The sequence below is a fragment of the Diceros bicornis genome, chromosome 26, assembly GCF_020826845.1.
Source record: "Diceros bicornis minor isolate mBicDic1 chromosome 26, mDicBic1.mat.cur, whole genome shotgun sequence".
NCBI lineage: Eukaryota > Metazoa > Chordata > Mammalia > Perissodactyla > Rhinocerotidae > Diceros > Diceros bicornis.
This window is the reverse complement of record NC_080765.1, coordinates 27,207,035-27,219,038: the sequence shown is the minus strand read 5'-3', so window position 1 is coordinate 27,219,038 and position 12,004 is coordinate 27,207,035. Positions and strand designations below refer to the sequence as shown.

The 12,004-nt window shown below is 40.6% G+C and overlaps 1 protein-coding gene across 9 annotated transcripts in view; it reads left to right on the top strand.

The window, feature by feature from the left end:
- TNRC6A (trinucleotide repeat containing adaptor 6A) overlaps positions 1–12,004 on the top strand; it is a 101,152-nt gene that overhangs the window by 68,582 nt on the left and 20,566 nt on the right. For 8 of the 9 annotated variants that reach the window (XR_009224099.1, XM_058569828.1, XM_058569827.1 and 5 more), the window contains 7 exons: positions 5,155–5,297; positions 5,684–5,830; positions 5,998–6,135; positions 6,615–6,743; positions 7,198–7,275; positions 7,540–7,750; positions 10,792–10,923. Coding sequence is in view for 8 of the 9 variants with exons in the window: in XM_058569828.1 (XP_058425811.1) it covers positions 5,155–5,297; positions 5,684–5,830; positions 5,998–6,135; positions 6,615–6,743; positions 7,198–7,275; positions 7,540–7,750; positions 10,792–10,923 (978 nt within the window). In the remaining variant the exon portion in view is untranslated. The remainder of the gene's footprint in view (positions 1–5,154; positions 5,298–5,683; positions 5,831–5,997; positions 6,136–6,614; positions 6,744–7,197; positions 7,276–7,539; positions 7,751–10,791; positions 10,924–12,004) is intronic. The other variant, XM_058569831.1, reaches the window with a different exon arrangement.

Sequence of the window (12,004 nt, the reverse complement as noted above, 5' to 3'; positions counted from 1 at the left end):
ATGTAATGGAAGAAGAAATATAAATTGGTTGTAGTGGTGGGAATTAACTTCACCTAGTTAAAGATGTTAGAAAACTAGGTAGGTGCTAAATCATGAGGAGCTTGAGGGTTTGAACTTCATTCTGAAAGTATAGGATTAAAGAATTTTAAGCAGGAGAATGACATGATTTGGATTTATGTTTTAGAAAAATAGGTAATGGCTATAGAGTGAAGATCTTTTAGGACATGGGGCTGACCTCATGGCCTAGTGGTTAAGTTTGGCACGCTCCACTTCAGCAGCCTGGGTTCAGTTCCCAGGCGTGAACTTAAATCACTCATCGGCAGCCATGCTGTGGTGGCGACCCATATGCAAAAGAGAGGAAGATTGGCAACAGATGTTATCTCAGTGCGAATCTTCCTCAGCAAAAAAAAAAAAAAAAAAAAAGATATTTTAAGACAGAAAACACTGGCAGCAGAGGACAGCCAAAAGATAACTAAACAGCAAAACCAGTTAGAGATTTGTTGCAGTAGCCCATAAGAATTTTCAAAGCTCTAAACTAAGACAGTAGGTGGGAAGAATCTAATTCAGTGGAGATATAGGAATTAGAATCAACAAAAGCTGATAACCAGTTTGAACCAGTTTGTTATGGAGGGTCAGAGAGTGGGTGTGGTAAAGATGATTCCTAGCTTTCTTGCCTGGACAGTTTGGCGGTGGTGGTGGTATTGTATTAGTCTGAGTCCAGGCAGGAGAGAGAAACTACACAGTAATTTGAACAGGGAAAGTTTAATATAAATACAGAAAATTATTAGAGTAATGAGGGATTGGCTAGTAAGAGGTAAAGAGAACTCTAAAGAATATATGAATAGCAGATATAAGGAGAAGTCACTAACCTTAGGACTGAGATAGCATGCCCAAGGAAGAGTCCTCCTCTCCCACCCAATCTGACTCTAGGGGTGAGATCCAGACTCTTGGGCATGGCCTTGGCTCACTGCATAGCAGAGAAGTCACGGTGGTGCCACCCCATGGAATTGCAGGAAATCCACCGTCTAGGGGAGGTGTCTCACTGGAGGGGCTCTGCTGCAATACTGTCAGAGGGGCTGCTCACCATTGGTGAGGCGAGCACTGCTAGAGCCTGTTGCTGGAAAAGGTGCCTGTGCTGCAGGATAGGGCACACCAGAACCAGGAAACACAGCCTTCTTGTAGTGTCTCCTGCACCCTCTACTGACAAAGCTTCAGTGTCAGCAGGCAAAGGCAAAAAATATGTAAAAGGCCCAGATCCGTTTTTTTCACAGATAGGTCAAAGGTAAATTTGGAGCTGAGAGGTAGTAAGTCAGTAATTGGTGCAGTTCCCCCCACGCCTTTGACTATCAGCTTCCATATTACCCTTCTACACATATTTCAATTCCACTTCAATGGCAAAACAACTCTTCTCTTTCTATTTGACGAGATACAGGTGAGGAAATTTTTGCCCTCTCACCAAAATGAAGAGATGCACAGTCTTGAGTCATTGTATTTATCACTGGCTATATTGTTGCCCCTCGAATCCAGCTAGAGTTTTGTTACTATAGACTAAATTGTAAGGTTAACTTTCAACAGCTTGTGAATAAAATAAAAATGGGAAAGAGAAAGAAGAAAGTGGTGGCCTATACAAATACCCACATACATGTAACAAGCAATGGAAAACTACCACTGTCCTCATTTCTGTAATAGGTAACAAGCTGTCGTTGGTATCTATGGCTTCCTTCTTTCACTAGCCATTCCATACGTGCCGCACTCGCAGCTAGCACCTAAGCTGCTCTGGGTTCTTTTGCTGGTGGAGTGACCCAAACTTTCATTCTTGAAGGGTTTGAGCCCTCAGTCACCCTGCCTATTTTGTTTGCTGTAGTTTTTTATTAACCTTTACTACTGGGCATGGACGTACTAAGAAGTACCCCTAGAGAATCCCCTGGTTTCCAGAGTCCTCACTGCCTTCCTTTTGTATCAGGAAACCAATTTTTCCTTGGTAATCAGAATCAGTCACTCCAGCCAGTAGATGAGCCCTGTTTTTTGCTTGCTGGTTCAGTGGCATAAGAAGTGGAAAATGTCCAAGGGATAGTTTTCGTCTTCTAATTCGGTGGAACCATCGTGTCTTCTGGTGGAAGCATTTTCTCTCTAGAGGACTAAAATCTCTAAACTTGTAGAGTTGCTGGAGCAGGAAGCAAGAATTCTCCAAGTGGCTTATTAGGTATAATGATGAGAGAAGCTACTCCTACTTTCACCTTTTAATTCCCAGACCTCTGTATTCTGATAATATGGGAGATACTTACTGTGTCCTGTAAGACAGAAGCTCATCCTTTTAGGATGTTGTCTCCCAACTTGATTTGTAACTGAGTCTTCAGTAACCAGTTCTGCCTATCAGTTTGGCTAGCTACTTTTGGATGATGGTGTATGTGGTAAGACCAGTTAATTCCATGGGCATGAGCCCATTACTGTACTTCCTTTGCTATGAATTGAGTTCCTTCATCAGACAGAGTGCTGTGAGGAGTGCCATGACAGTGGATAAAGCCTTCTGTGAGACCATGGATGGCAGAAGCTTTACAGGCAGGAAAAGCAAATACATATCCAACATATGTGTCTATTCCTGTGAGGACAAGGCTCTGCCTCCTCCATGGCTCACTGAATGGCAGAGAAGTTGCTGTGATACTGTGCTGGTGGAACTTGCTGGAAATCTGCCCTCTAAGGTGCTGGTAAAAGTTGTTCAGAGAGAGAGCTCACCAGACACTCTGCTACACAGCAGTTTGGAGGTATGTGGGAGTGCTGGGAGAGTGTTGGCCACTCAGCTCGCCACTGAGTGTTGCTGACCACCCTGCGCTGTGAGAGGAGAGCACTGGAGAAAGGGCGAACACTGCCAAAGCCAAGAGGGCACGTTAGACCAGGAAGCAAACTGTTCTCCTTCGGTGTCTTTGCAGTGCCCTTTACCGACAAAGCCTCAGTGCCAGCTGACCAAGGAAAAAATTGTAGGGCCCAGATGTTTTCACAGAGCAGTGAAAAAGCATGAATTTGGATCTGAGGGATAATGATAACTGGCCATTATTTGAGATAAGAAATATAATAGGAGTAACAGGTTTGATAGAAAGATATTGAATTTAAAGTTGCTATTAAAACCATGTAGTGATGTCCAGTAAGCAGTAGAAAATCAGGATGTGGAGCTCGGAAGAGATAGCGTTGGAGATGTGTGACTAATTAGACGTTGATGGTAGTAAAGCCTCAAAAATAGATTGACCAGAGAAAATTGTCGAGTAATGGACCAAAGACAAAATCTTGGGGGAACAGTGACATTTAAGGAAAGATCTTGAGGAGAAGTGGGACAAGTTCGAGTAGAACAGAGTAATTTTTCCGAAGCCAAGTGAGAAAAGAGATTTGAAAAGAGGAGCATGGTTGTCAGGGACTGGATTTGACACTGGGTGTTCGGATGAGTCATTGGTAACTTTAGCCAAGGGCCTTCTTAGAGGATTGGTAGGCTAAGGGGAGGCTGCCACATTTGGCACTCAGACCATTTCTAAAGGGTTGCAGAAGTTTTGGAGGAATGGTTTGTGGAGAAGATGTAACATGCTACTCTTTTAAAAGATATTATTTGGAGAGGCAAAAATAATGTGGATTATCAGGAAAAAACAGCTTGGAGAGAGACTTAGCAAGAAGAGTTGGCTGGATTTGGTATAGGATTAGATGTGGAGAGTGAGGAAAAGAGTTTGAGATAGCCAGGTTGGGTGTATCAGTGAATAGTGATGCCATTAACAGGGAGAAAGAGAACAGAGGAGAAGTTGTTGCAAAGGATTCTTGACATTCAAGGGAGAGCTCTTACAAGAGCTAAAAGGTGGATTATTTGGGTATCTGACCCATAGCTGCAACAGTACTTTAGGAAATGAACAGCATTTTAAAATTGTACCTATTTTAAGAATCCTTTTGTTAAAAATGTTTCCTTTCCACTTTCCTGGAATGAGGGTAGTAAAAGTGAGTGTTATAATGGTCGCAGCAGCAGCAGACATCTCAAAGAAGGACAGAAATTGCAAAGAAATGATGGATGAGATTTCAGGGTTAAGAAAATGTGGAGAATGAGGAACAAGGAGATGGGGGAAAAATGGTATTTTTTCAAGTTCAAAACCAAGGTTTCAAGGATATGTGACTGGGAGAATAAAGATACCACTTGCATGTCCCATGTAGGAAGATCTAGAGGGAAATACTGTGTGCTTGGTTTCACCTATTAGAAGTGACAATGGTGCATTCAAGTGGCTATGCTTTGCAGACAGTTAAAGGTGTGGGAATGAGCTCAAAAGTGAAGGCAAAGTAGACATTTGTATTTGAGGGTCACTTCAGTGGCAGTGAGTGTTGATACCCTGGTGGTGAATAAGTCTAAGGGAAACAAGTTTTTAGAGAGAGAGTCAAAAGACTGAGACCTTGAGTATACTGAGTAAACCTTGGTATATCCCAACATTGAAGAAACACAAAGAAGTGGGCTCAGCTGTGGAGAGAGGAGAAGGCAGATGGGCATATGGTAAAGATGTGGAGACAGAGAGCTGTGTCCACTTTTAAAAGATTTGTTGAAGTAGGATAGTAGCGTAGAGGCTGACTGTTGCAAGCAAAGAAGATTTTGTAGGACGGGGTTTCCATGAGAGGAGGTCATATTTATTGCAGAGAAGTCAGAATGAGGAGAGTAATAGACAGAATGGGGGAGGTGTTATCCTGTCTGGTCTCCAGTTTCCCCATCTGCTCAGTGGGGTTGATTATAGTAGAGTTACAAGCATTAAATTAGAACGCACATTTAGAACAGAGCCTGGCACATGGTAAGCATCTATTAGATGGTGGTTTGTTGTGGTGCTGTTTTTGTTGTTACTGGAAACCATGTTTTTATTATAAAATTAAACAGGTTAGAGATGACCAGAGATGTCTTAACCTTCTGTTTACTAGTCTGTTTTCAAGTTAATTTGTTCAATAAAATAACAGTATCTGCTAAACCCAACTTTATTTGTGAAGAATGCAAGATTTATTAAATGCAAGTGCATTTTTCACATGTCCTTGACAAGACAGAAGTCATTTCAGTTTGGGAAGTGAGTATTTTGCTTTCTACTGCAAATTTATCTGAAACCAACTAGATTATTTATCTCCCTACTTGGTAACATAATCTCCTGCATTTATTAGGAATGTTACAAGACAAACGAATGGAGATAGATAAACATAGCCTAAATATTGGTGATTACAATCGAACGGTTGGGAAAGGTCCTGGTTCTCGGCCTCAGATTTCCAAAGAGTCTTCCATGGAGCGCAGTCCTTATTTTGATAAGGTAAATTGTTTTTGTTTGTTTGTTCTACCCCTGTGGCTAATAAACCAATACTCTTAATAGCATAATTTTTTCAAGATTTTAGAACATTTAATGTAATGTAAAGTGTTATAATCCAGTGCCAAATCCTGTTACTGAATTTGTAGTTCATTGTCCCATGTCTCAGTTTAGCATAGGAATTACATTTATGTTTTCTTCTTAATCCCATAAAATATGTTTAGTTCTTTTTATGTACTCTAGAATTAACACTAATCTGATCTCTTCTGTTTTCTACCTGTTTCCTGTTGATGCTGGAATGTCGTGTGACTTCTCTTCTGTTCCTGCAATGATTTCTCCCTTCCACTTGTTTGCTTGGCTGGTGTTGCACATCTTTCTGTCTGTCCAATCAGGATGGCATTGTAACAGATGAATCCCAAAACATGCAGTTTATGTCCAGTCAAAGCATGAAGCTTCCCCCTTCAAATAGTGCACTACCTAACCAGGCCCTTGGCTCCATAGCAGGGCTGGGTATGCAAAACTTGAATTCTGTTAGACAGGTAAGTCTACATGTGTATTTTAGGCTCTCTGTTGAATGATTTGTATAAGTAATAAGATCTCTCTTACATGTAGTTACTGTATTTAAGTCAATATTACAGTGTAGTAATGAGATGTTTGTTCCTAAAGGATCCCACTGTTATGTTTTTTTTTTTTTTCGTTTTTGTAGAATGGCAATCCCAGTATGTTTGGTGTTGGAAACACAGCAGCACAACCCCGGGGCATGCAGCAGCCTCCAGCACAACCTCTTAGTTCATCTCAGCCTAATCTCCGTGCTCAAGTGCCTCCTCCATTACTCTCCCCTCAGGTAAATAAACTTCTGTATTCTCTTCTGTTTACTTGGAAAAAGAACGTTGAATAATTTGGTATTTGGATGAGATGACTTGTTGATTATCATAATATTCATTGGCATCTTTGAGATGCAGCTAATTCTGAATTCACTATTATTACAAAAGGATCTAGGTAGGGTGAAGAAAATGAGTCAAAGATAATTTAAATCTAAAATTTACCATTGTCTGCCACAAAACGTCTTGAGGGGAGTGAGGACAAAAGCAAAGTAAATTGGCTGGTTTAAGATTCATCTCTGTCCTCTTATTTAACGCATGAATTTATGTGTGAACAGTAAATTAGTACGTAAAGCAAAGAAAGACAATTACAAAGAATATAACACACACCCCCAATAATAGTCCACAATTTAATTGTTCTATTGATAATTTAAAATACACGGTACATTTAGTAGTTTGAATTATTTTATCAGCATTATTAACTTTCCATTGTGATCCTAAGGTTCCAGTTTCATTGCTGAAGTATGCACCAAACAACGGTGGCCTGAATCCGCTCTTTGGCCCTCAACAGGTAGCCATGCTGAACCAGCTATCCCAACTAAACCAGCTTTCTCAGATCTCCCAGTTACAGGTAAGTAGAAAAATAGCCCTATTCCGTGTACATTTATTGAGTGTCTACTGTGTGCTAAACTCTGGACTCTGTATAGGAGGTGTTACAGTAAACAAAATAGTTATAGTCATGGCCCTCAGGGAGCTTACAGTCTATCAGTAAAGACAGTGACCTTGAAGGGCAAGATGCTATGTGTGTAAGCCCAGCCAAGTCTAGGGTGGGGGGTGGGGTAGGATGATCAGGAAAAATTTCCCTGATGAAGTGGAAGTTTAAATTGAACAGAAGGCAGAATTCAACAGAATGGCTGAAGGCCAGAAAGTCCAAGGAAGAGATTATTGATACTAGATGAGGCAGGACATCTTGGCACTGACTAGAAGAAGTCATGCTTTTGTAGGTCCATCTGCCACAGTCACTCGGAAGCATGCTACTCTCTGATGATGTGATACTGACGACCTTTTTGCAATCTTCCCTCCAGCGATTGTTAGCGCAGCAGCAAAGGGCGCAGAGTCAGAGAAGCGTGCCTTCTGGGAACCGGCAGCAGCAAGACCAGCAGGTAGATCAGATCCTTCTCCTGCTATGCTTAAACTCAACTTACATATCAATTCCCGTGTAAGAAGAGATTCAAAATGCTTTTGTTAAAATATAATGAGATATATTGTTTATTAAGTCTTCTGTTTGCCCAGAAGTAGTATTAACTCGTGTTCGGTGGTTGTTTACCTTCTTGCTGAGAATGAAGTGAATTCAAAAATGAAGAGGAATATGTGGGTATCTGTAAAGACTTTTTCTCCACAGTTTTTCCCATTTTTTCTGTTTTAAGGGTCGACCTCTTAGTGTGCAGCAGCAAATGATGCAACAGTCCCGTCAACTTGATCCAAACCTGTTGGTGAAACAACAGGCTCCACCATCTCAGCAGCAGTCACTCCATCAGCCAGCCATGAAATCTTTCCTTGAAAATGTCATGCCCCACACTACACCTGAGCTGCAAAAAGGGCCATCACCAATAAATGCTTTCAGCAGCTTCCCTATAGGTGGGTTTCTCCTTGGTGAAAACATTCAGCAGATGCTTAGGAATCACAGGCTTATATCCTTCTCTTACCTTGACAGTTTTATTCCCTCGTGAAAGCCACGCTGGTACTTAGCTGTTCCCTCTCTGAGAGTTGCCGTACCTTTTCTACGTTTATTTCACCTGTCTTCCTGCTTCAGGGAAGGCCTCTGTCTGTTCAAAAAAATCACACTATGTCAAAAATTGTACATTCATTTAAAGTGGGTTAGAATAAAGATATTTCTTTTTAAGACCTAGCTATCTTAATTGTAGGATATTAAGGGGAGAGGACTGAAATTATTGTTATTAGAAACAGCATACGAGAGAAATTTTGAGCAGTGCTGCTTTGGGGAAACAACAGTAAATAGTCACATTTGTAGTTTTCAGGACCTAAAATTTTCATTATTGTCTGAATATTTATAAATGATTACTGGTATAAATGTAGAAAATGGCAGTCAGAGAAGGGATTGCCTTTATCACATTTGCAATAGCTTCCCCCCTTCCCCTTTTTCATTATGTCTCCAGGCTTTTATTCCTTCTGGAAATTTTAGGTTTATATGTTTTCTCCTTCCTTACGTCCCTTTTCTTCCTTTGCCTTTGATTATATATATTTTGACCCTTGATTGTTCAAACCCTGTTCATTTTGCTTTTTCTTTTTCTCTTTTCCCTTACAACGGCTTCTTATAAATCAGCTTTGTTGGTTGCTAGCTAGCCCAACTGTGCTGAAGATGGTTAGTTAACTAGAATGTTCTGGGCTGCAGGCAAGGATTGGGGCCTGCTGCTGCTTCACTCTGTGGCTGAACTGATACATGATTTGGCTGTCCCTGGTATTGCCAGGGGCTCTCAGCTAGGACATAGATTACACTTTGAGTCCTTGGGATTGTAAGCAATCTCTTTGCGTTCCCAGAAGTAGTTCCCTTATCACTTACCAGTGCAGGTAAGGAGCGTGGTAACTAGGTGATCACAGACACAGCAGTATAGTGGTAAAAGAATACCCAAGTACATTGAGAGGTTTTGGTCTCACCAGTGAAGGGAAGTGACTTCTACTGTTTGACTGCATACTGGCCATATAAATTGGGCCACTGAGGAGATAAATTTCTAAATATGGGATTTCCTATCCTGGCTGGCTTTACAGCAAGAGATGCTTTTTCCTCATTAAGAAAGTCTGGGGGCCGGCCCAGTGGCGCAAGCGGTTGGGTGCGCGCGCTCCGCTGCGGCAGCCCGGGGTTCGCTGGTTCGGATCCTGGGCACGCACCGACGCACTGCTTTGGCAGGCCATGCTGTGGCGGCGTCCCATGTGGAGTGGAGGAGGATGGGCACGGATGTTAGCCCAGGGCCGTCTTCCTCGGCAAAAAAAGAGGAGGATTGGCGGATGTTAGCACAGAGCTGATCTCCTCACAAAAAAAAAAAAAAAAAAGTCTGCCGTGGGGGCCGGTCCCGTGGCTTAGCAGTTAAGTGCGTGCGCTCCGCTACTGGCGGCCCGGGTTCGGATCTGGGCGCACACCAACCACCGCTTATCTGGCCATGCTGAGGCGGCATCCCACATACAGCAACTAAAAGGATGTGCAACTATGACATCCGGCCATCTACTGGGGCTTGGGGGAGAAAAAAGGGGGAGAAAAAAAAGAAGAGGATTGGCATGGAGGTTAGCTCAGGGCTGATCTTCCTCACAAAAAAAAGAAAAAAGAAAGTCTGCTTAACTCATGCAAACATCAGTATGGTTGTCTAAATCATACATTGGCAAACTACAGCCTCTTGGCCAAATTTTTGCCAGCTGCCTGACTTTATAAATAAAGTTTTATTGGGACACGGCTACGCTCTTTTGTTAATGTATTTTCTGGGGCTGCTTTTGTGCTATGTCAGTAGAGTTGCATAGAGACACTGAGACTGTGTGGCACACAGAGCCTAAGATATTTACTATCTGAACGTTTACAGAAAAAATTGCCAACCCTTGGGTCTAATTGATGAGTCCAGAGAGCAGCGAATGTAGTTGCTCACTCCAAAAATAGGGATGATATTAGAAAATTCATATTATTAAAGTTTTCAAGTTTGACTGACCTAATATCACATGGACTCTCATCAGACCCAAGTGTTTAGAACCATTGGTTTTGAAACTTTAGAATGAGAACCACTTGGATATGTGTTAAACACAGGTTCTGGTTCCCACTGAAAAGTCTTCCTTTTTAACAAGCATCTCAGATGATTCTGATGTTGATGGTCGTCCCTGAATCACACTTTAAGAAACATTGGCTTAATGGTCAGTTTTCTGGCCACAGTATCTAAGATAGAAATTTCCATCCTTATTCCAAGAGAATATCTAAGTCTGATGTGTGTCATCAGAAAAATTCAAGTAAATGTGCCTTTGGGGTATGGGATTCTCACCTTTAAGTATAATTGTTAGAGCAGGACATTTTTACTTTTAAATGACAGTATCCTTTGGCTTGTCAGCCAGTTGACAATTGTTGTTTACAAGCAAAGGGTAGCAACTGAAAGTGATTTATATATAATTCTTCATGCATGATAGTCTTGGGAAATAGCTAGAGAGATGTAGTTTATTAGAGATAAACTTTAATATTTGGCTTCCTTAAAATTTTCTCTAATTTTGCCAGGGAATTTTAAAATAATCAAAATTATATGGAGAAATAGTTTTCCACAGTTAAAGCAATTACAGTATTAACCGTTTCATGGTTTGAAAACATTGTATTATCGAGTATTAGAATAGCTGTTTGGGATTTCTGTGTGTTGCTCTCTCTGATAAACTAGCCATAAGTGGCTCTTTCTCCCCACGTTGTTTCTGCATGACCTTGGCCAGAAGCCCAGAGTGTTTATTCTGCCTGCCTTGCCTTTGTGTGTAATCATTTGGCTGTGCCACATTTGCAGGATGATATTTATTAAGGGACATTGGGCAGGATTGAAAATGTTAGATTAGTTACATATGTTTTTCTAGAAAATGGAAGTTGTAGTACCAAAAGGAAAACGTGGTATATTTTATAAAGTCTTTTTTTTTAATTAATATTTTATTTTTAGGCTTGAACTCAAACTTGAATGTAAATATGGATATGAACAGTATTAAAGAGCCACAGTCAAGACTAAGGAAGTGGACTACAGTCGACAGCATTTCTGCAAACACATCTTTGGATCAAAACTCCAGCAAACATGGTATAAAATATATTCTTAGATTTTGCCTTTTAAAAAATATCTATAGAACACTAAATTTAGGCTTTTATTTTAAATGTATATTTTCAAAGCCAAATTCTCTTAGAACCTTTCTTCGTCATTAAAAACTGCTTGAGGGCCGGCCCAGTGGCTTAGCGGTTAGTTGCGCGCCCTCTGCTACTGGTGGCCTGGGTTCGGATCCCGGGCTCGCACCGACGCACAGCTTCTCTGGCCATGTTGAGGCTGCGTCCCACATACAGCAACTAGAGGGATGTGCAGCTATGACATGCAACTATCTACTGGGGCTTTGGGGGAAAAAAAAAAAGGAGGAGCATTGGCAATAGATGTTAGCGCAGAGCCAGTCTTCCTCAGCAAAAAGAGGAGGATTAGCATGGATGTTAGCTCAGGGCTGACCTTCCTCAAAAAAAAAAAAACTGCTCTATTAGTTTAAAAAAAGCAAAATTAACTTTTATTATGCTATTGTAAAAAAACAGATTATATTATACATTTATTATTTTTTTAATTCCCCTTTTGATGATCATTTAGGTTTTTGCAATTGATTTTATTGTTCTAATGTTCTGCTTAACATTTACTCAATTTAATCTGATGTAGGGTATTAAAAACTTCCATCGTAATTTGATTTCTATCAGTTTCTTGTATGTTAGCACATTTTATTTTATTGCTGTATGTAAATCATATAGCTTCAATATTGTCTTCTCATCAGTTAATTTTTTTTTAGGAATATCATTTTCATCTTATTTAATATTATCCATTCATCTAGAAAATGTTAGTGGAATATTTTCTGTTTTCCAAGGACTGTGCCAGGCCACCTGGAATACGTAGATACATGTCTGCATACATGCACACAATTGAGCATATGTAAGCAAGTAAAAATACTTGGCCCTGAAGGTGCTCATTGTTTGATAGCAAAAATAAACATGTAAACAGCTTTAGTACACTGTGGTAGGTATTATAAAAGTTAATACATATAGTAGTACAAAAATAGTATAATAATGTGAAATCCATTGGAGGGTTGAGTCAGGAATAGCAAACTGGATGTGGCGGGTCTGGAAAGGCTTCATAG